Genomic DNA, 22,764 nt, shown 5'->3' with positions numbered 1-22,764 from the left:
AAAGAATTAGTTCCAACACAGACCCAGGTAGTCACCAGTAGCCAAACAGAAAAGGCTCCCTTCATTCCCACTCTTTGCCTCCTGCCAATCAGCCACTGCTTTATCCATGCTAGAATCTTTCCTGTAATACAATTGGTTTTGTAGCTTGTTATGCAGCCTCAAGTGTGGCACCTTGTCAAAGGCCATCTGAAAGTTCAAGTAAACAACATCAACCGATTCTCCTTCGTTCATCCTGCTTGTTATCTCCCTTCAGACCTTTTAGTTTCCCAAGAAACTTCTCTCTAGTTCATGACCCCTGACACCTAGACTTTCCACCACACTGCTGGTGTCTTCCACAGTGAAGATTGATGCAAAATACTTCTTCATTTCATCTGCTGTTTCCCTGTCTCCCACTACTACATCTCAAGCATGACTTTTTTTTAAGTTGCCTTCTGTTGGTATTTGAAAGCTTCCCAATACTCTAACTTCCCACTAATTTTGGCTCTATTATATGCCCTCTCTTTGGCTTTTATGTTGACTTTGATTTGTCTTGTTAGCCACAGTTGAGTCATCTTTCCTTCCGAATACATCTTCCTCTTTGGGATGTATATACTCTGTGCATTTCGAATTGTTTCCAGAAATTCCAGCCATTGCTGCTCTGCCGTCATCCCTGCCAGTGTCTTTTTCCAATGAATTCTGGCCAAATCCTCTCTCATGCCTCTGTAATACTGATACATCTGACTTTAACTTCTCCTTCTCAAATTTCAGCGTGAATTTGATCACATTGAAATCACTTACCCCCAAGGATTCTTTTACCTTAAGCTCTCTAATGAACTCAAGTTCACTGCACAACACCCAATCCAGAGTAGCTAATCTTCTAGTGGGGTCAACCACAAGCTCCTCCAGAAAGCCGTCTCATAGAAACTCCCCCTCCTGTAATGCAGCACCAACCTGATTTTCTGAATCTACCTGCATACTGAAGTCCCCCAACACTATAGTAACATTAACCTTTTGGCATGCATTTTCTATCCCTCGTAATTTGTAGGGCTCATCCTTACCACTGTTTGGGTGTCTGTATACAACCATCAGGGTATTTTTACCCTTGCGGTTCCTTAGCTCTATCCACAACGATTCAACACCCTCTGACTCTACGTCATCTCTTTCTAATGATTTGATCACATTTTTTCCCAACGGAGCAGTGGTGCCCCCTCTGCCTTCCTGCCTATCCTTTCAATACAAATGTGTATCCTTGGACATTAAGCACCCAGATAGAATCTTTCAGCCATGATTCAGTGATGCCTACAACATCATACCTACCAATCTGTAATTGCCCAGCAAGGTCGTCTACCTTGTTCCATATACTGTGCACATTCAAATATAGCACCTTTAGTCCAGTATTTACCCTTTTTGATTTTGTCCGCCTTTTACACTGCAACTCATCCTGTTGACTGCAATTTTGCCCTATCAACAGCCTCTCTTCACTACACATTACCTCTGTTTGTAAACCAGCTACCTCACCTTCAGCACTATTAACTGCCTTTCCTACGACACTTCTTGCATTGAAATATACGCAGCTCAGGACAATAGTTGTGTAATGCTCAACCTTTTGATTCCTAACTTTGTTTGAGGTTTTCCCAATATTTGCCTCCACAATCTCTCCACTAGATGTTCTGGCATTCTGGTTCCCATCCTCCTGTAACTCTGGTTTAAACGCCACTGTATAGCATTTACAAATCTTCCTGCTAGGATACTAGTCGCCCTTCAGTTCAGGTACAAGCCGTCCCTTCTGTACTGGTCCCACTTCCCTGGAATAGAGCTCAGTGATCGAAAAATCTTATGCCCTCCCTCCTCCACCAACTCCTTATCCAGATATTAAACTGTATAATCTTCCTAGTTCTGGCCTCATCAGCATGTGGCATGGGTAGCAATCCTGAGATCACAACCCTGCAGGTCCCGCCCTTTAACAGCATTTACTTCTGGCTGTTCACACTCCCACTTAAGAATGCTGAGGACTTGATCCTGGGACCCTGGCACCCGGGAGGCAACATATTATCCGGGAATCTCGTTTTTGCCCACAAAACCTCCTGTCCTTTCCCCTAAGTAATGAATCCCCTATCACCACCCCATGTCTCTTCTCCCCTCCTTCCCTTCTGAATTACAGAGGCAAACTCAGTGCCAGAGACCCGACCACTGTGACTCTTCTCTCTTGGGTCATCATCCCCCGACAATATCCAAAGTAATAATCTGTTGTTGAGGGGGTTGGGCACAGGGTTAGTCTGCACTGGCTCCTTTAACACCTTTCCCCTTACTGATTATCACACGGTTTCCTGTGTCCTGCACCTTGGGTGTAACTACCTCTGTATATGTCCTATCTATCCCCCTTTCAGCCTCCTGAATGATCCAGAGTTCATCCAGTTCCGGCTCCAACTCCTTAATGCGGTTTGCTAGAAGCTGCAACTGGACGCACTTCTCTCAGGTGTAGTCGTCATGGACACTGGAGGTTTCCTTGCCTTCCCACATCCCACAAGAGGAGCATTTCACTCTTCTTTCTGACATCTCTACTGTCCTAGCTGAGCAGATTTAAAGAAGAGAAGGAAAAAAAAACTTGAGCTTTTCTTTTCCTTTGCTTTCTGATTGAAGCCTCTCTTCAGAGAACACCACTCTATGTCCACTCACATGACAGCCACTGCAACGACGGCCTCTACGCTTGCCCCTGCCTTCCTTTAATTTGCTCTTCCTAATCAAACCCACACGCCAAATGGTCGCTGCCCAAAGCTCCATTATGCTACTGCAACCTTCTGCTGCCTTTCATCCTCAGGTAGTGTACCTGATTGAAGTCCCCTCCTCTCAGAACTTCCGATGTCTGGATTGGCCGCTGGTCAAAGCTCTATTACTGTTAGTAAGTTTGCAGAAGGCAAGAAGGTGTGCGGTGCTGTGGATAGTGTAGAAGATTATCCAGGGTTGCAATGGAACATTGACAGGATGCAGAGATAGGCTGAGACGTGGCTAGCAGAGTTCAATCCTGAAAAGTATGAAGTAATACACTATGGAAGGTCAAACATGATGGCAGGGTACAAGGTCAATGACAGGATTCATAGCAGTGTGGAAAAACAGAGGGATTTTGGGGTCCACATTCTTAAATCTCATAACATTGCCATACAAGTTGGTAGAGTGGTGAAGCAGGCCTATGGTGTGTTGGCCTTCATAATTCAAGAGTTGAGTTCAAGAGCAAAAAAGGTAATGTTGCAGTTTTATAAATCTCTGGTTAGACCACACTTAAGAGCATTGTGCTCAGTTCTGGTCACCTCATTACAGGAAGGATGTGAAAGCTTTATAGAGAGGACGAAGAGGAGATTTAGCAGGATGCTGCTTTGATTCAAGAGCATGTCTTATGAGGATAGGTTGACTGAGCTAGAACTTTTCTCTTTGGAGTGAAGGAGGATGAGAGGTGACTTGAAGGAGGCGTACCCAATGATAAGAGGCAGAGATAGAGTGGACAGTCAGAGATTTTTTTCCCAGCGCAGAAATGGCTGATACAAGGGGGCATAATTTCAATGTGATTTGAGGGAGGCATAGGGGGCATGTCAGCAGTATTTTTTTTAGGATCATTTAAGACACTATTAGATAGGGATGTAGATGAAAGAAAAGTGGAGGCCTATGTAGGAGGAAATGGTTTGATTGATCTTAGAGTTGGTTAAAAGGCAATACAACATTGTGGGCTGAAGGGCCTGTACTATGTTCTATGTTCTATGCTCTATTTTCTATGATGGCAGTGTTACTGCTGGGGACTGAAGCTACTTGTTTATGTTATGGTCAGGCACAAACCTCGACTGGGTGAGCTCAATGACCTTTTCCTGTATCACAAGTTCTAAGTATTTTTATTAATTCTCTATGTGCTTCTGCTTGCTGATACCCTGGAATAAAGCAACATTATCTGCTATATAGTTCTGAGTAGAGACTGTGAACTGACAAATATGTGCATCTGTCATATGACATTGCTGTTGTACTGTGGGACTCTCAAACAGAGACAGACAGCAAGCAAGGATAATATTTAGTTTGAATTTGTGGAGAAATCCATCTGACGTCCATTATATTTGTGAAGCAGATTGGGCCTATAACGAGTCGCCAACATGCATCACAAAACATGGTGGAGGAACTCAACTCAAGATGTGAAGAATCTATTGTGCTTACCAAGGTGCAACAGCTGGTTTAGTTCTCCTGTCCAACTGGACAATTGCACTCAATACCTTGCTGAGACTCTTGAGACTGGAAGTCAGGCCCAGTATTTTTCCTGGGACAATACTGTTACTCTTGATAGGCATTTGGTTGGAACCTCACTGACAGGTGGACACTTCTGGTGAGGGCGTGCTGGCAAAGCAGAAACAAATCAGAAGGAACTCCAAGATTTAGTATGCTTGTTATGTTTACCGCATTTCAGATTCACTTTCCACCTAACGAGAAGGGAATGTGAATTTGAAATACGTTTCATTCCATTCAATGTGTGTCTGAAAAGCACAGAATACCCTGTATAAAATACAAAGAAAATAGGAGCAGGATTAGGCCACTAGGCCTCTGAAGCCTGATAGTCAGTATGTTCCTGGCTAATTGGCCCTTGACCTCAACTCTTTTTCTACAGTATTTTTCTTTAGCCCTTAATTCCCCAATCTTTTAAAAATGGATCTGCCTTCTCTATAAGTATCTGTTCTGATCTGGCCTCCATGGTCCTTTGGGATAGAGAATTCCAGTGATTCAACATTCTCTGCATGAGCATCACTTCAATGACTCCTGTTTCATCCGGTTCTGTTTTTAATTGTTCCTTGCCCTGCCGATTTGTTGAAGGACTAGATCCAATCTTACCCTCCATTAAAGTTCCAATAGTAGCACTTCCAGCAGGGGATGGCACGAATTCAATTAACAGTGGACTGACCAATTACCTTTGTTTTTAACTCCCCCCAAAAATGCAAAGAAAAAAAACAAATGTGTCATTATACTGTCTACTCGGTCATCCTTGGTGAAAATCGTTAAGTCAGCTAAAGCCATACCTCCAGTTCAAGGCTGTTCAGCCCAAAGTGGCTCATTTGGCACTGTAGCGGAATTGATCATTCAAAGAACTCCAGACCACCAGCTTCGCAAGTCCACTCCCATTCTCTGCACGTACCCTGCTACTCATCCACAGGAAAACGACAGGATCAGATTAGCTGCCCATTTTATACCCAATTCTGTTTTACATTTCTTTGAACTCATTAAAATTACCCGCAGTATAGTTAATTAACAGAATGACTTGTAAGCACCTTCATCAAACGACAGAGTCTGACTAATTGCATTTAAATGTATCTACAATTAGATGCTTACGGCTGTTAATATTGTTATCTCCTGCTGCTTTACAGGAGCTCCAGTGGCTGTTGGACTGCTGCAAAATGCCTGAATGTGGGCCACATACTGGTACACTCAGAGCAGTGTGAAATATTACATCTTCCATACAACATAATGGCTGAGCTTTTTCACTTCTACGCTCACTGCTCTGTGATTTCTGATCCAACGTACTAAAGGGGAGCAACACAAAAATCGCAGGCTTGATATGGAGCAGCAGAAATTCCCAGTGAGTGTTGGAAAGGAGAAGATTTCTGGGATCAAAAGGAAAGGGGTCCTCAAAAGCAGGATTTTAAACAAACTGTACAGAGAAAGTGAGATTTTTTTAACTACTGCTGTAAATTTGAACCATTTCCATTTTCACCTTACCTCAACCCAATGCACACTAATTGAGCGGGAATGTATAGTGTGGAGTTAAGCTCGGAATGAAAAGGCCCACCTCTTGCCCTCAGAGTTGCCCTGTGCTGTGAAGCAGAAATTTGCATCAGGTTGGCATAAGAAGATGACATAAATCTTCTGGCATTTTCTCCTGAAGAGGGAAAAATAAGTGCATGAGTCAAGCTGGTAATTTAATACCCTCTGGAGAATCACTGCCTCTGGCCAATATTACAGATAAATCCCAGAAGGTTCTGTACAGTTCAGATCATTTTAAATTAGCTTAAACCTGATCTTTACTGGGAAGCCTGACTAAACAAAGTAGAGATGATATTATAAAGGAAGAACACAGACAAAGTGAGGTCCTGTTTATTTTGCAAATTAACACATTCACCTTAAGGAATTTGAAGAATATTCTTTCGAGATTCTTGCAAAATCAAGAAAATCTATGTTATCTAAAGCCAGAACAGGAGAATTAAGTGCAAAGGATTATACAGAAATAACTCTGAAAGGGCTTCATTCTAGTGAGCAGCATAGCATAACTACAGAAAGATACAGGGTGAAACAAGTCACTGTTGCAAAGGCCATGGAAACTATTTACATCAGGATTCTTAGAAAATTAAGAATACTTTAGGCAACTTTCTCCTAGCTACTTTTTCATAAATCTGCAATGATTTTGCTATTAAATACTAGGAATTTGAATAGGTTTGACATTTGAGAGTTGCTATTATCACAAATATCACTCCACTATAAGCAAAATGGGCAAATACTTGCTAAGATGGTTATATGAACTCAGTGCTTTTTCTTCACTAAGGGAGATAAATTTCTTACTTTCTATTTTTTAATAAATTTGCTAAAGTGTTTTAAATAAAGTGTTGATTTCATTAAAATGGTGAATAGAAAAAAACAGTTACTAAGCACATCATTAATTAGTTCAGTAAAAGAGGCAGAGATAAATTTCTACCCCTCCCCCCATGGTGTTAGATCACGCACATAGCAAATGATTCATATGAATGTGATTGTCCAATACTTATCAGCAAAATTGTATTAATAGAGTCACTAAAGATTTTTTTCTGGCACATTTTGAATACTTTGCCAACTAATTATGTTATACAAAATCCAAATGATGGATTAGATCATGCTCACTGAAATCTTCACATTTCTAATGATTGCTTACTGGAAAAATATAATTTGCTGCTAAGACGCTGCAGCTAGAGATGAATTCAGTACAAGACCCATATGGCTGGCCATCTGGGGATTCATAGATTTACTTCAGGGATATTTGAAGCACATCATCCAAATTGCATGAAGAAGTCATGTGTAATCAGGAGAAAAAATATGAGACGTCTGCAAAGAAAGCTAAGATTTTAAGAAAACAACAACTCGTACTTTGACTATAATTCAGGGTAAAACGTAACTGAAACACAAATACCTTTCCCCAAGATTGAGAGCTGGTGATCAAGCTGTATTTCACAGGAATCGTTGTGGAAACAGCTACAGCACATTTAATATCGTGTCAGTCGGGCAAAACAATGTTTTCAATGAGTTCTCTCTAGTGGCTCGTGTAACAGTAAATGAGACAATTCAATTACGTTTTGCCTCGAGACAATGTTTGGAAATACCTGCCTTGATTTGCTGGTCCTCTTGTGAGGTCCTCAAACACGTCCCCTCCCTCAAATATATTATTTTGTCAGACTGAATGCGTTATGTGATTATGATATGAATAATCATTCTATCTGGTAATGTACGGAGGTAGAATAGACTGTCCTGCGGTGTGTTTGCTGTCAGCTGTCAAACTATAGTTCTCGCTTTGGTCCCTATGAAACTCTTTTACCTGCACTGATCTTGCAATGATTCTTATGAATGCTGTTGCAGCTGTCTGCTGGTTGGCCGAGACTTGCCATGTGCACAGCTCTGTGAGGCTGAGTCAGTAATGTGTAGAAGCAGCATGTGACATATGTACTTCTCAGACAGCTTTCAGTATTGGGCTAGTGGCTTTCTGCCATTGGCCCGGTGCAATGGACCAGCAGCTCTTTGTGGTGTGTAATATTATGCCTGTGAGAGACTGAGGTTTTAGAAGTCTCATTCGCGCAGCAGAGATGCAAAGAGATTGGGTGCACTGTTTTAAGCGGAGCGAATCAGCAGTAGACGGGAAAGATGACTAGCTAATGCCTCATTTGCTTATGCTGATATACCAGAGTGAAACAAGAGAAAAAGAGGAGCAGCGTTCATTGAGCGCCGTGTGTTCCCAGCTCAGATCATCAGCAGGCTTCTCGTTTGCAATCCACTTGAACTGTATGCACTGTGTGCATGGGAGCTACAGCACCATATGGCGTGTTACTATATTGTCATCAGCTCTACACACCTTAGCAATGGCCATTTCAGAAACATCAAGGGAGTTTTCCGGGGCCCACTCTGCAAGAATGGAAGCAAGACGCTGGTATTTGTTTTATTTTAAGCTTATTGCGGAAAGTTAATTGAGCAACTGACTTAAAGCTTAAACTTTACTTGTTTATCTCGCCGGTATGTTCTGCGTGAAATCTACATCATGTTTGCAATTTTTCTCAGTAGTTTTTGGGTTAATGAAGTAAGAGAAAGCTGATATGCGCTTCGATTACTTGCAATGACTTAAGATGACTTAATCAATAAATGGCTGCAATAAAATATTTTGCGGGGGTGTGGCGGTGGGCTTGAAATTCCAGTACCATACAGCAAATGTAATTACCTGCCATTGTGTTATTTAGGGTTCTTTAGCTAAATCAATTCTCACTTTAGTGCTTTTGCGAGATTTCCAAACCATCTGCCAACTGCCATGAAAGCAGGGTTCTGATAATTGTATGACAGACCGGTGCTTAACTATTTGTTATTTCATTGTCATGGAAATAGCAACAATATCTGCTTTATATGCAGATCCGTTTTATTTTCATCTCAGCCCTTCCTTAATCCTTTTATTTGTCACCATTGCTGGGCTGCCTAACAGCAGCAGTATAAGATGAGAACAACTTGCTTACACTTCATCTGTTTGCTTACTGAGTCTAAATTTATCCCATCCCAGAAATGAGACAAACTGCAGAATGAAATGGTGAAAGTGAAATGTATCTGGTTAAAGCACCTGCAGGGAAATCTCTTAAAATGGCCTTTCGGATGGTTTTGCTTTCTGGTGCCAGGTTTAGTCAGACCATTCCAATAGAATATTCATTCAGACCTACTTGCTTAACAATTTTTTAATGAAGTTATACAATACTTTGTATTACCAAGGGCAGTCTGCGACTGCCTGGGTGTGTCAGTTAGTTGCTCTTAACTTCTCTTGTTATTTCATATTACAGAATAAGATCAACAAATTAACAAGATTGTGTTCAAGCTCATTTGACATTGATTTTGAAAAAGCTACAACTGAGCCAAAGACTAAATGATGGGATTTATTTTCATTTGTATTTTAATCAGGAATTTATTTAAAGCTTGAAAGCCTAGAACATGTCAAGTAGAAACAACATTAAACATGTATCCTTAAGACTTTGACTGGGGGAATAGAGCTAAACTTACTAAATTCCAACAAGTAATTTTTGCAAGAATATTACTTAATTAATTGGACTAATTACACCATAATGCACATATGGGCATAACAACTGTTTTGCCTGCTCGACATAGTACCTGTTAAGTACATTGGTGGCGACTAAGTGTAACTACATCAATTTTAGAAGTTTCATTGGCTTTCAGCTAGTGTTATTATGCTGTAAACTCACTTGACAAAGGAAAAATAATGGAAAAGGCATTGTTTAAAAATACTCCAGAGATTGTACTATAGTGTTTCAGCTGCGTAAACTATATATATGTTATAAGTTCCTATGGTTCAGCTCTATGATTACTGAAACCACACCAGCAAATGGATAGCCTGGAGTGTGGAACATACTGAGAAACAGAATGTGTGAACATTTTCCAAGCTTGCAGTGATTGCAGGTCAGTAGCATGAGTAAAAATAACCAGCCAATCTAGAAACATTTTAATTAAAGATTTAAACAAAATGTTAATTGGAAATGCAAATATTTCCTGACACTGTAATGTATGCCAATTCTATAAATCAGCTATATCAGCATCTTCAGATTTTTACCATCATATTTATGTGCATTCCAAATTTGAAATGGTGACAATGACCAAAGTCACAATACTCCAGGGCTAATAAAAATCAGCAAAATTCTTAGATAAAAAGAAAGAATTGTGAAGCGCACAAATCATGTATCTGTGGCCTCTGGAAGATAGTAAAACAATGCCACCTAGAAGGGATTCAAAAAGGAGAATGGAATCTTATTTTTAATGGATCTTTAAAATATTCAGTTTGGTGGAACACACTATTAAGATGTTCCACCAACCTTAGTCATACCTTAACTAAAGTGCGTAAATTTTTGGGCAGCACACTTCCAGTGCACTCGCTAGAATACTCAATGTGTTAAATTGCTGTCTTACACAAACTTCACTTGTACTTTATTGCACTAGAATTGCTCTAGGATTATTTGACTGAGGTATTCAACACAAAAGGACAGTATAGTAAGTGTTCCCAGAAAAGCTATCTCCTCTGCTGGTGGGAATGGAGTAAAAGTGAATTTAACCATAGAACTAGACCTAAGCCAGTTATGAGAATTTTGGTTAAGTGCTTTTACACAATGGAGAGTGAAGTCCTAGAAATGTCGTTCCCCCAAGAGGCAGTGGCACTGGGCTAACTGCACCCTACATGACCAGGATTGACAGAGTCTTGTTAAGGAAATGATCAAAAGATGTGGATCAAAGGTGAGCAAACAGGATCAGAATGCAGATTAATTAATGGTGAAACAGACCTGTATCAGACTGAATGGCCTATCCCTGTACCCGTGTCCCCAAGTAATCTAATTTCCAAGACCAATTTGTTGTAAACTATACTACAATTACCTGAAGATAGTTCATATTTTTATTAGTTTTATATGTTATAAATGCTTTTGTTACTTGACAACTAATGGTTTCCATTTGCTGTTTGAATATTAGAGATTTAAAATATATTGTGAGTTTCAAATGATTTTTGTCTTTGAAAACATTAGAAGAACAATCAAAAATAAATATGTGAGATTTGGGAGTGTCAGATGTTATAATAGTGCTCTAAATAATAAGGTGCACATACGCTTAAAGAGGTTTAAAAAGGATGAGGTAATATAGTTTTCTACTAAACCAAAGTGTAAGGACTAAAACTTGGTTATGTAGTTACTTGTATGCACAGAATGAAAAAAACACATTGGGGCTGTGCTATTATTATTTTTATTCACAATGAACAAAGAAAGGATTTCATCTTTAAAGTTAGTATTTCGAAAAGCTACCAGACTGTGGCAGCAGTCAGCAAGAGGAGATGGTTTAGAACCATATAGTATATACTGAAAGGGGTACAAGAGACAGACTGATAAATGATATATTTTATGTGTTGTACCTTGAATTCCATCTCGAATGAACAGAACAGACTTAGACTGTTGGTAGTGATTACCACTGAAGTTTATGGAGTGCTTCAGTAATCTATAAATGGGACTTATTTAGAGGGTTGTTTCACTGAATGTAAAATCACAAAGGAAGATCTGTAAAACTTTATTTTTCATTTTGTGAAAGCAGAGCTTCGGCATGTGGCTCGTTAAATTAAACTATTTGGGAGAAACATTCTCAGTTGCGAGACTGGAAGTCACAGGTGCCCATCGTTCACAATAACTTGTGTTAATTGAATGAATTTTACAAGTTCTATTTTGGACTGTTAGGTGTTGCACAACAGAGAAGCTGGTCTGAAGCGAAGGATCAACTTTTATTTTCAGTTAATGTAACTGATCTTGTGGCTTATTCCAGCTGTAGAAATTGTGTCGCATGCACTTCAATTTTAAGATGCATTAAAAATGTGAGAAAATTTGTAGGGGAGGGTGGTTGAGGTGAAAGGGGGTATTGGGGAGGGAGGAACTTGATGGTCCTGTGTTCTACACTAAACGTTTTAAATTTACTTTTAATATTAATTATATTATGCAGTATGAACTTGTGTGATATCTGAAAACTTTCACAGTGGTACAGAAAGTGGACGGCTTGGAATTTGTTCAGTAATAGATTAAGCACAGATGAATTATTAGCATTATTAAACTAATTCACTGACTCAGAACTTTACCTTTCTACGTGTTACATTATTCACTTTATATTCAGGAATAGTGCATTAGTTTGAGTGATAAAATTCATCTTTTTAAGTTGAAACAGTGTAAAACCTCATGTACATCATTATGTAATCTAACAGTGGTGGCCTAGCTTTGAATTGAAAATTATGATTCTGAATTGCACCGTATCTTACATTTTGGGTTAAAATAATCTATGTAATATATAACCTCCAGTTTAGAAATTTTCTTTCACATGAAACAAGACAAATGAAATGCAAGAGGTTCATATCACAGTTTGTGGGAAGGAAAGCATTATTAATGCATTGCAACTTCCATCTATTGTTCAGTTCTGCTACCTGATGTATTACGAGCTGAATATGTTCACTATGTATTCAATGAAAAGAACTAGAAAATGGAAGCTATCTGAAATGTGCTTAAAAAAAAATGTGCGTGCTCATTCCTTTAATGAAGAGACATAACAAAATCAATGCCATTCACTTTAAGTTCATTGGAAAAGTTATTTTAAGGCAGCTTTACTTTGTGATTCAAAAGAGCTCCTGATGGATGTGCTGCATTTACAAGTTGCTGTATAATCTTCTTCCAAATGTGGATTAAACTAAATTCCTCTTTATGTGTGCTTTAATAATCTTAAAGAACATTTGTCCATCATTTAATTAGTTCAGCATTAGTTGCAATTTTATGTTCTTGTACAGGCAATAAGAATTAATGCAGGTTTATGAAGAATTTAAAACAAATTATTGAAGTTCAGATTAATGATTTAACATGAGCAGTGCTGAACAAAGCTGCCTGAATATTTAAAAAAAAATTCTATGTTGGGAAGCAGCAGAAGTGCTCTATGTAAGGCCTATATTGGAGCAATTAAATTGATATGTTGTCTCCATCTGGTTGCATCATCATTCTTGAAGGAGGGTTTTTTGAGCCAACAATTTCATTTACAAGGCTATACTGGATTTCCAGGCTCCTTTTACATTTAAACAGCCATTTTCATCTTTTGACTCACAGGTGAGTTCTAAAATTGAGTTCAAAAATGACACCAAGGGGAAATTAACCATGAAACGTGCAGAGTTTAGGTTGACTGAATGTTAGGTTTTATACACATGGGAAAACCTTTGCTTAGTTAAGGGTGTTTTTGGATGGAATTTCATATTAGAGCAGGTAATTTGTAAAGGTTGCCTTGAAAGATTAAAGGCACATGACGTTAAGTCTTGTCAAGCAGAAAAGGCAGGAGAAAGTGGATTTGGGGGCGGGGCAGGAAGATGATTTCACCACATTGTCGGTGAGTCATTATAAAACTAGGCTTCAGTGGTGTACACCACCTTCCCTCAGTCTTGGAGATCAAATTAGTAAACATTATTACTAAAAATACTTTGCTCATACTAAAGATAGTGAAATCAATAACACACAAAGAAAAGGCAAAGAAACCATTGGAAGGAGAGCAAGTGCTCTATGGATTAGTGATTCATTTGCACGTGCACTCAGTGGTGAGCTGTAGTAAAGAGCTGGGTCAATTAAAGGAACCATTTTGTGAATGTCCTTTCCCCTTTGTCCATCTGACCTAGTCCTTTTAGCTTGGGACAATGTGTCCATTATTGCAGAATGTCATGTAATCTAATATAATTATGATGTAGTGAGATAACTGACCAAATATCAGTCTGGCAGGTAACATGATAGAAATTGGAACACGTGCATAATTAATGTCAGTTTTTATTTGTAACTGTTGTTACATAAAATATTGTATCAGGTTTCTTTCCAACTGTCCTGAGAGATACTTTATCCAGATAATTGAAAGTTAAAAATAACTTGCCCAAAATTTAAAATACAATTGCATTGATACACTGATTTTAAAACTGGAATTATGCAAACTGGAAACAGCTTTGCGCTCATTTATAGAATTCATTATGTAATGAGATGGAGGTTGTGTTCTCAGTGCTTCAGAAGGGATTAGGATTATGATTAAATAGACTATGCAGTACTTTGTGGAATCATAATTAAACAGGGGCATGTGTTGCCTTATTGAAAGATCTTTAAATAAAGACATGCAGTATTTGCATGAGACACAGGTGGATGTCCCACTTCATTTGGAATATAACTACTCTCTCAATTAATGGTATGAACAAATATTAGTTCAATTACATCATAGTCCTCCTATTTTCAACTAATAATAATGTGTATTTTGTTTATTGTTTCAGATGCAGACATATATTCACATTTCGTAATAGCTGATTTTAAAAGCTACGTGTTTGGCACACTTTTAAAGATGGTTTTTAACATTTGCTACTTTATATTTGACTTCATCCGGCTTCTGTTTAAACAGAGGGGCAAATACTGAAATGTTATTTTATTCTTTGGTGTGTATAATACAGGAGGAGATAAGACTCCAGATCTGTATTTCACTTTAAAGTAGACATTTGATATCTTCACTGTTGATAAAAATACTGTTGTGACTGGATATAGTTAGTTTCAGCACATAAGTTAACAAAGCTGTTGTTCCATTGAAATTTCACAGATAAAACACTGCTGTGAAATGCCTGATGACAATGACATCTGCTTCCCTCTTAAATTTTACAATATTCTGCATTTCATTTTCTGAATAGATATTTTAAAATGGCTGCATTAAAATCAAAGGTCTTTGTTTTTTTTTCACTTTCTACTGTTGCCCTCATTTAATACACAATTTCCAAGGTACAAACTACTTACCAGGCAAATACTTCAGTTCAATCTGCTCTTTCTGCTACCCCCTTGCGAATACTGAGCCATCTTTACTTAATCATTCAAATTCAAGGAATCAGTGGGTAGGTAAAATGAAGCTGTTGGATTCCAGCACATATTAGACATCAGTACACCATTAACAAAGGAAATTGCTGAGGCAAAGGAAGTGGAGGGATTGCAAGAGAATTTTCAAAATGATAGGCAGAATCTTGTTGTTCTTAGAAACGCACCTTTTAATTTGCTCTCTATCTACTGTAGTTAAGTACACAGGTATTTTTTTCTTTTGATGCTTCAATTACTTTAATAGGATTTTGGGAGCTTGGAGCAGGAGTCAGGACACCTATTATGAAGAGCCAGATAGACACTACTGATGCAAGTGACCAGCCAAAGGACAGGTTTATCTATAGACTGACAATGGGCATTAAAGAGTGCCATTTGCTTCATTTTCCTTGAAAAGATACATAGAAATCTACAGCACATTACAGGCCATTCGGCCCTCAGTGTTGTGCCGACCATGTAACCTACTCTAGAAATTGCCTAGAATTTCCCTAGCGCATAGCTCTCTGTTTTTTGAAGCTCTTAAAAGATCCTATTGTATCCGTTTCCGCCACTGCCGGCAGTGCATTCCATGCACCCAGTGCACTCTCTGTGGAAAAACTTACCCCTGACATTCCCTCGGTACCTATTTCCAAGCACCTTAAAACTATGCTCTCTCATGTTAGCCATTTCAGTCCTGGGAAAGAGCCTCTGGCTATCCACACGATCAATGCTCCTCATCATTACGTGTAAGAATTTCTAAACAAGAGAAAATCTGCAGATGCTGGAAATCAAACTAATACACACAAAATGCTAGAAGAACTCAGCAGGCCAGGCAGTATCTATGGAAAGGAATAAACAGTCAATGTTTCTGGCTGAGACTGTTAATCAGGACTGGGGAAAAAAAAGATGAGAAATCAGCACCAGGAGCTGGCGGAGGGAAAGAAGTAGTACAAGGTGCTAGGTGATAGGGGAAACTGGAAGGGGGAGGTGGTGAAGTATAGAGCTGGAAGGTTGATTGGTGACAGAGATAAAGGGCTGGAGAAGGGGGAATCTGATAGGAGAGGATAGAAGGCCATGGAAGAAAGAGAAAGGGGAAGAGCACCAGAGGGAGGTGTTGGGTAAATAAAGGAGATAAGGTGAGAGTGGGGAATGGTGAAGGAAAGGGCAATTGCTGGAAATTCGAGAAATTGATGTTCATGCCATCAGGTTGGAGGCTAACCAGATGAGGTGTGGCTCCTCCAACTTGAGTGTGGCCTCATCGTGGCAATGGAGGAGCCCAGTAACTTAGATGTTGGAATGGGAATGGGAAGTAGAATTGAAATGGGTAGCCACTGGGAGATCCACTTTATTTGGTAGACAGAGCATAGGTGCTTGGCAAAGCGATCTCCCAATCTGCATCAGATCTCACTGATAAACAGGAGGCCACATTGGGAGCACTGGATACAGTAGATGAACCCAACTGACTCACCAGGTGAAGTGTCGCCTCATCGGGAGGGACTGTTTGGGACCCTGAATGGTAGTGAGAGAGGTGTAGGGGCAGGTGTAGCACCTATCTGCTTACAAGGCTCCGCACCAGGAGGGAGATCAGTGGGTAAGCATGAATGGACAATGGAGTTGCATAGAGAGAGACCCCTGCAGAAAATGGTGGGGGGGAGGGAAAGATGTGCTTGGTGATGGGATCCCTTTGGAGATGGTGAATGTTATGGCAAATTATTTGCTGGACGCAAAGGCTGGTGGGGTGGTAGGTGAGGACAAGAGGAACCCTATCCTGGTGGGGTGGCAGGTGGATGGGTGAGGGCAAATGCATGTGAAATAGAAGAGATGCTGGTGAGGCCAGTGTTGTTAGTGGAGGATGGAAAGCCCCTTTCTTTGAAGAAGGAGGACATCTTATTAGTTCTGGAATGAAAAGCCTCATATTGAGATAGCTGGGACCCACGTGAATGCCCATGGTTACACCTTTTCGTTTGAAGGAAGTGGGAGGTTCCAAAGGAGAAGTTATTGATAGTGAGGTCCAGTTCTACCAGATGGAAGAGGTGGTGGTGGAGGGGAACTGGTTGGGTCTAGTGTTCAGAAAGAAATGGAAAACTTTGAGGCCTTCCTGATGGGGAACCGAGGTGTACAGGGACTGGACAACCTTAGTGAAAATGAGATGACTAGGGCCAGGGAACTTGAAATCATTGAAAAGATCAAGAGAGTTTGTGTCTTTTTTAAAAATAATGGGATGAAGATGGACAGGTGTCTGGTGAAAGGTTTAAGTGGGTATTCATCATATGAACCAGGAATAATGAAGTGAAGCGCAGATTTTGGACAGATCAGGGTTTGAACCTTCTGATTGACTTAGTAAAAGCAACTTGTTCTCTTACTGCCTGCAATGTTTTTCTTTCTGGTGATAGATATCCAACCTTCTCCAATCCAGTACTCAATCATAAGCATCTAGACTAAATTTCAGTCCAAGGTAGAGGGAGCCCTACGGTTCTCGAGATGCTGTTTTGATCGACTTGTTCTTAGAAATCAATGTAAAATGTTCTTGGAGCAATTTCAAAGGCAAACAGGAAACACTCTCTGGTGTCCTGACCAATATTGACCCCGTAATACATGTCAGATTATCTGGTCAAGTTCTCCATGTGTTTTATGGGATCTTGCTGAATCTAAATGATCTGCATGTTTCACTACATTTCAAAATGTATTACATCTGCTGGTATCAACTTTGGGTTACTGTGAAAGAGATGTGAATGGTAATCCGTAAATGTGAGTCTTTGTTGCTTTGCGTCAGAATTAGATATTAGTCAAATTTAGGACAGAAGTTGTAATGAGCTGACCATATGACCTGATGTACAGGAGAGTAATGTTATTAGTACAGCTGAAGTTACTCAATTAATGAGCTGAATTTGATTCAGTGGAGCATGCTGCATTTGAAATAATAATGTTCTGTGCCAACTGAATATTTGTTGGTTTCCTTTATCCTACATTTGTCTTCAGTGAGTGAACCTGCAAATAATCAAACCTTAACATCAAAATGATGTAAACTTTGAAAATATTAATTCCCCTAAATAAAATATGTTGATCGTCTGACATAATATTCCAGCAAGTAAATAATCTTGGGGTTCAGTAAAACTATTTTTGATTGCACTGTGCTCCCTGTTTATTTTGTTATCTGTATGGATTCCTGTCCTGTTGTCTGAGGATGGCTATCTTATTATTATTTTATACTTTTTGAATAGCTACTTATTCTTCCATTCAAAATTGGGGGTGAGGATGGGAAAATGAGGAAAAATATCTTTGAAGGTCACTTGGAAAACATAAACTGTGACTCAAGTTAGTCCAAAGCTTGCTTGTAAGTACTGATGGTACTCACACTATGGCATGTATTCCATTGACAAGATGCTTTGGCTGCAGTTGTCAAATGTGTGTCGTACTTGTATTTTTACTACATGATTGTTTTGGTATCTCCCAATATTTGGAAAACACAATGAAGTTAGAGAAACTGTCAGCAAAATGTTAATTTAATTAAGTTAACTATAATTTCTGGACTGCTGGAATAACCTCTGTGTCAGCAATGTTGATTTAAAGTTTTCTTTGTTGCATGAATATTTGATCCTTTAGATATCTATTTTAGAAAAAAATATTTTCCTTAATTATATCTTCAAACAAATGCACAATACTGAAACATTGGTTTAAGTAACAATCATATTGTTTTGTTTGGTAGATTTATTTGTCATATGGTTATTGTTACCTTTTGTAACTTCAAAACATTAATTCAAAAGAAGGCTGGGGAGTCTGGGAATGAGGGTCTAACTTTGCGCTTTACTTTAAGTGAGGCGTGCACGTATCACGTGGTAGTGTGATGATGTATGCAGATCACATATTTATATACATAACCCGCAATGAATTATTTAAGTGAACAAGAAAGCTTAATATATATCACAAACGAGAAAATCAGCAGATGCTGGAAATCCAAGCAACACACACAAAATGCTGGAGGAACCCATCAGGTCAGGCAGCATTTATAGAAAAGAGTACAGTCGATGTTTCGGGCAGAGATCATTCATCAGGACTGAAGAAAGAAAACATGAGGAGTCAGAGTTAGAAGGTGGGGGAGGGGAGGAAGAAACACAAGGTCATAGGTGAAACCAGGAAAGGAGGAGGGTGGTGTATATGTGTATATACATTACATTCAGCCAGAGACTCATTCCACCGAGATGCAGCACTGAGCGTCATAGGAAGTCATTCCTGCCTGTGGCCATCAAACTTTACAACTCCTCCCTTGGAGGGTCAGACACCCTGAGCCAATAGGCTGGTCCCTGGATTTATTTCATAATTTACTGGCATAATTTACATATTACTATTTATGGTTCTATTACTATTTATTATTTATGGAGCAACTGTAACGAAAACCAATTTCCCCCCGGATTAATAAAGTATGACTATGACTATATATATTTAAATTTTATATATTTTAACATCTATGAGATCCCCTCTCATTCTCCTGAACTCCAGGAAATACAGCTCAAGGACTGCCAGACGTTTGTAACATGCTGTAAGGTTTCACTGCCGATGTAATGGCTTCTCTGTAATGTTCCACTGCTGAGGTAATGGTTTCTCTGTAGCAGCAATGTTTGGGTTATGACTATAGATAACGGGGCATGCTAACCAATGAGCAGGATGCTGTTCTTTCTTGTCTATCTGGGAGCCGGGAATTTGCGGTCTTTTGTCAGGGAGAGATGAGAGAAAACACGAATGGAGAAAGTTGGGAGACCACTGGACGGAGTGGACTTGGAGCGAGGGTCCGAAGGTCAGTGATGAACGGAGGAAGTCGATGGTGGACGAATGGCCTTATCAGCGAGCACCAACGTTAGATTGTTTCACGAGAGTAGGCCCTTTTTTCCCTTTTTCCTTTTTTTGTTTTCTTTACTAACCATATAGTCAAATTAAGAATTATAAAGCTCAATCACTTAACCACATATTGAGTACTCTTTGTTATTTTGTGGTACTGATTTGTAACAGGGCTCAGCATTCATCCAAACAAGATATCTTAAGTTGGGCCGGGGGTGGGACACGGGGGGGCTATCATCCCCTATATTAAGCCGCTAGCTGAAGCAAAAGTTACATGTTCTTCATATGGTAACTGTTTCATTCCTGGAATCATTCTCGTAAGTCTTCCATGAACCACCTTCAATGTCAGTATATCCTTTCTAAAATAAGGAGCCCAAAACTGCACACAATATTCCAAGTGTGGTCTCACGAGTGCCTTATAGAGCCTCAACATCACATCCCTACTCTTATATTCTATACCTCTAGAAATGAATGCCAACATTGCATTCAGTTCCTTCACCACCAACTCAACCTGGAGGTTAACCTTTAGGGTATCCTGCACAAAGACTCCCAAGTCCCTTTGTATCTCTACATTTTGAATTCTCTGCCCATCTAAATAATAATCTGCCCATTTATTTCTTCCACCAAAGTATATGACCATTCACTTTCCAACATTGTATTTCATTTGTCACTTGTTTGCCAATTCCCCTAAACTATCTAAGTCTTTCTGCAGGCTCTGTGTTTCCTCAACACTACCCGCTCCTCCACCTATCTTTGTATCATTGGCAAACTTAGCCACAAATCCATTAATCCTATAGTCCAAATCATTGACCTGCATCGTAAAAAGCAACGGTCCCAACACCGACCCCTGTGGAACTCCGCTGGTAACCTGCAGCCAGCCAGAATAGGATCCCTTTATTCTCACTCCCTGCTTTCTGCCGATCAGTCAATGCTCCACCCATGTTAGTAACCTCTCTGTAATTCCATGGGCTCTTATTTTGATAATCAGTATCCTGTGCGGCACCTTGACAAAGGCCTTCTGAAAATCCTAGTTATACCACATCCACTGCATCTCCTTTGTCTACCCTGCATTGCAATTTCCTCAAAAAATTGCAGTAGGTTAGTAAGGCAGGATTTTCCTTTCAAGAAACCATGCTGGCTTTGCCCTACCTTTTCATGTGCCTCCAGATATTCCATAATCTCATCTCTAACTATCGATTTCAACAACTTTCCAACCACTGATGTCAGGCGAACAGGTCTATAGTTTCTTTTCTGCTGCCTCCCGCCTTTCTTAAATAGCGGAGTAACATTTGCAATTTTCCACTCATCCAGTACAGTGCCAGGATCTACCGATTCTTGAAAGATCATTGTTAATGCCACCGCAGTCTCTCCATCTACTTCCTTCAGAACCTGATGGTGAATTCCATCAGATCCAGGAGATTTATCTACCCTCAGACCATTAAGCTTCCTGAGCATTTTCTCAGTCGTAATTTTCACTGCACATACTTAACTTCCCTGACACTCTTGAACGTCTGGTATACTGCAGATGTCTTCCACTGTGAAGACTGATGCAAAACACACATTCAGTTTCTCTGCCATCTCTGTGTCTCTCATTACAATATCTCCAGCGTCATTTTCTATTGGTCCTATATTTACCCTCAACTCTCTTTTACCCTTTAAAAAAGCTTTTAGTATCTTCTGTGATATTAGTCACCAGCTTCCTTTTATAATTCATCTTTTCCTTCCTAATGAACTTCATAGTTTCCTTCTGCAAGTTTTTAAAAGCTTCCCAGTCCTCTATCTTGCTACTAGCTTTGGCTTCATTGTATGCCCTCTCTTTTGCTTTTACTTTGGCTCTGACTTCACTTGTCAGCCACGGTAGTGTTCTTTTTCCATTTGAAAATTTCTTCTTGTATGGAATGTATCTGTCTTGCACTTCGCTCATTTTTCACAGAAACGCCAGCCATTTCTGTCCTTCCTGCTAGTGTCCCTTTCCAGTCAACCTTGGCCAGTTCCCCTCTCATGCCATTTTAATCTCCTTTATTCCACTGAAATACTGACACGTTGGAATTTAGTTTCTCCTTCTCAAATTTCAAAGTGAACTCGATTGTATTGTGATCACTGCTTCCTAAGTGTTCCTTAACCTTAAGTTCTCTTATCACCTCCGGATCATTGCACAACACCCAGCTCCAACTCCAACTCCTTATCGTGGTTTGTTAGAAGCTGCAGCTGGATGCACTTCTTGCAGGTACACTGGATGTCTCCTTGCCATCCTACATCCCACAAGAGGAGCATTCCACTATCTTGTCTGGCATCTCCACTATTCTAATTGAGCAAATGTAAAGAAGGGAGTGGGGAAGAACTCTGCCTACAGCTTATCGTTTTCTCTCTCTCATACTTCTCCTTATTGAGACCTTGAAATCTTAACCCTAACTCTGTCCACTCCAATGATGGCCACTCTGACAATAGCCTCTCCGCTTGCCCCTGCCTTACTTTAATTTGTACTCGCTAATCAATCCTGATCGCTGATTGGCCACTGTCAAAGCTCCAAAACTGCTGAGAGTCACTGCCTTTTCTACTCAATTGGCAAACCAGAGTGAACAATATTTCTTTGGCTTCCAATCTCTCCATTTTGCTGTTGCTCAAAGGTTCAAAAGTGCTGCGAGCTCCTGCCTTTTCTACTCGATTGGCTAACCTGAGTGAACTATGTTTTCTTGGGCTTCCAATTTCTCCAATTGGCCACTACTCGAAGCTCCTGAATGCTGCTCAAAGCTTCTCTGTCTGGAGGCCAGTGACTAGTGGAGTGCCACAGGGATCAGTGCAAATAACTGTTGTTGTTTGTCACTGATATGATCCAGATGATAATGTGGTTAAATGGATCAAATTAAAATCAAGTCACATCATGTTTAATTATCATTCAAATCTAGTTCTCATTACCACTTAGGCTGCGCAGCACCCATGTCGACTGGCCCTCCACCAGACAAAGGTAACAGGCCTGCGGCAACTCACATTGTCACTGTCCAACAGCCTTGCGATAGCAAGTGAAATGTCTGAGACAATCTCCCACAGTTATACTGCATCAACTCTGATGCTTCCGAGTAGTGGGCAGCAACATGGTCTGCAGCCAGGTCATCTCCTTCAACACCTCGGCCGACCTTTTGACACCTCGGCAGGCTCTGCCACTGACATTAGTCCAGCTCCTCCGATGAATAAGCAACTCACTAATGCAGTAGCCCTGCAGTACCCTTAGTTCTTAGAGTAGAATTGTCTTTGGATCATAAGAAAAACAAATTTTACAAAGGATAAAGCACCTTTGGTTGGC

General features: G+C 39.9%; 1 protein-coding gene across 1 annotated transcript in view; it reads left to right on the top strand.

Moving 5' to 3' along the window:
- The first annotated feature begins 7,961 nt into the window (after positions 1-7,961).
- znf804a (zinc finger protein 804A) overlaps positions 7,962-22,764 on the top strand; it is a 282,667-nt gene continuing 267,864 nt past the window's right edge. The window contains exon 1 of the mRNA XM_063052592.1: positions 7,962-8,164. Coding sequence (XP_062908662.1) covers positions 8,054-8,164 — 111 coding nt within the window. The 5' untranslated portion in view covers positions 7,962-8,053. The remainder of the gene's footprint in view (positions 8,165-22,764) is intronic.

Source organism: Mobula hypostoma, chromosome 6 (genome assembly GCF_963921235.1).
Source record: "Mobula hypostoma chromosome 6, sMobHyp1.1, whole genome shotgun sequence".
Lineage (NCBI taxonomy): Eukaryota > Metazoa > Chordata > Chondrichthyes > Myliobatiformes > Myliobatidae > Mobula > Mobula hypostoma.
The sequence above is the reverse complement of the archived record's forward strand: the minus strand, read 5'-3'. Positions and strand labels throughout refer to the sequence as shown.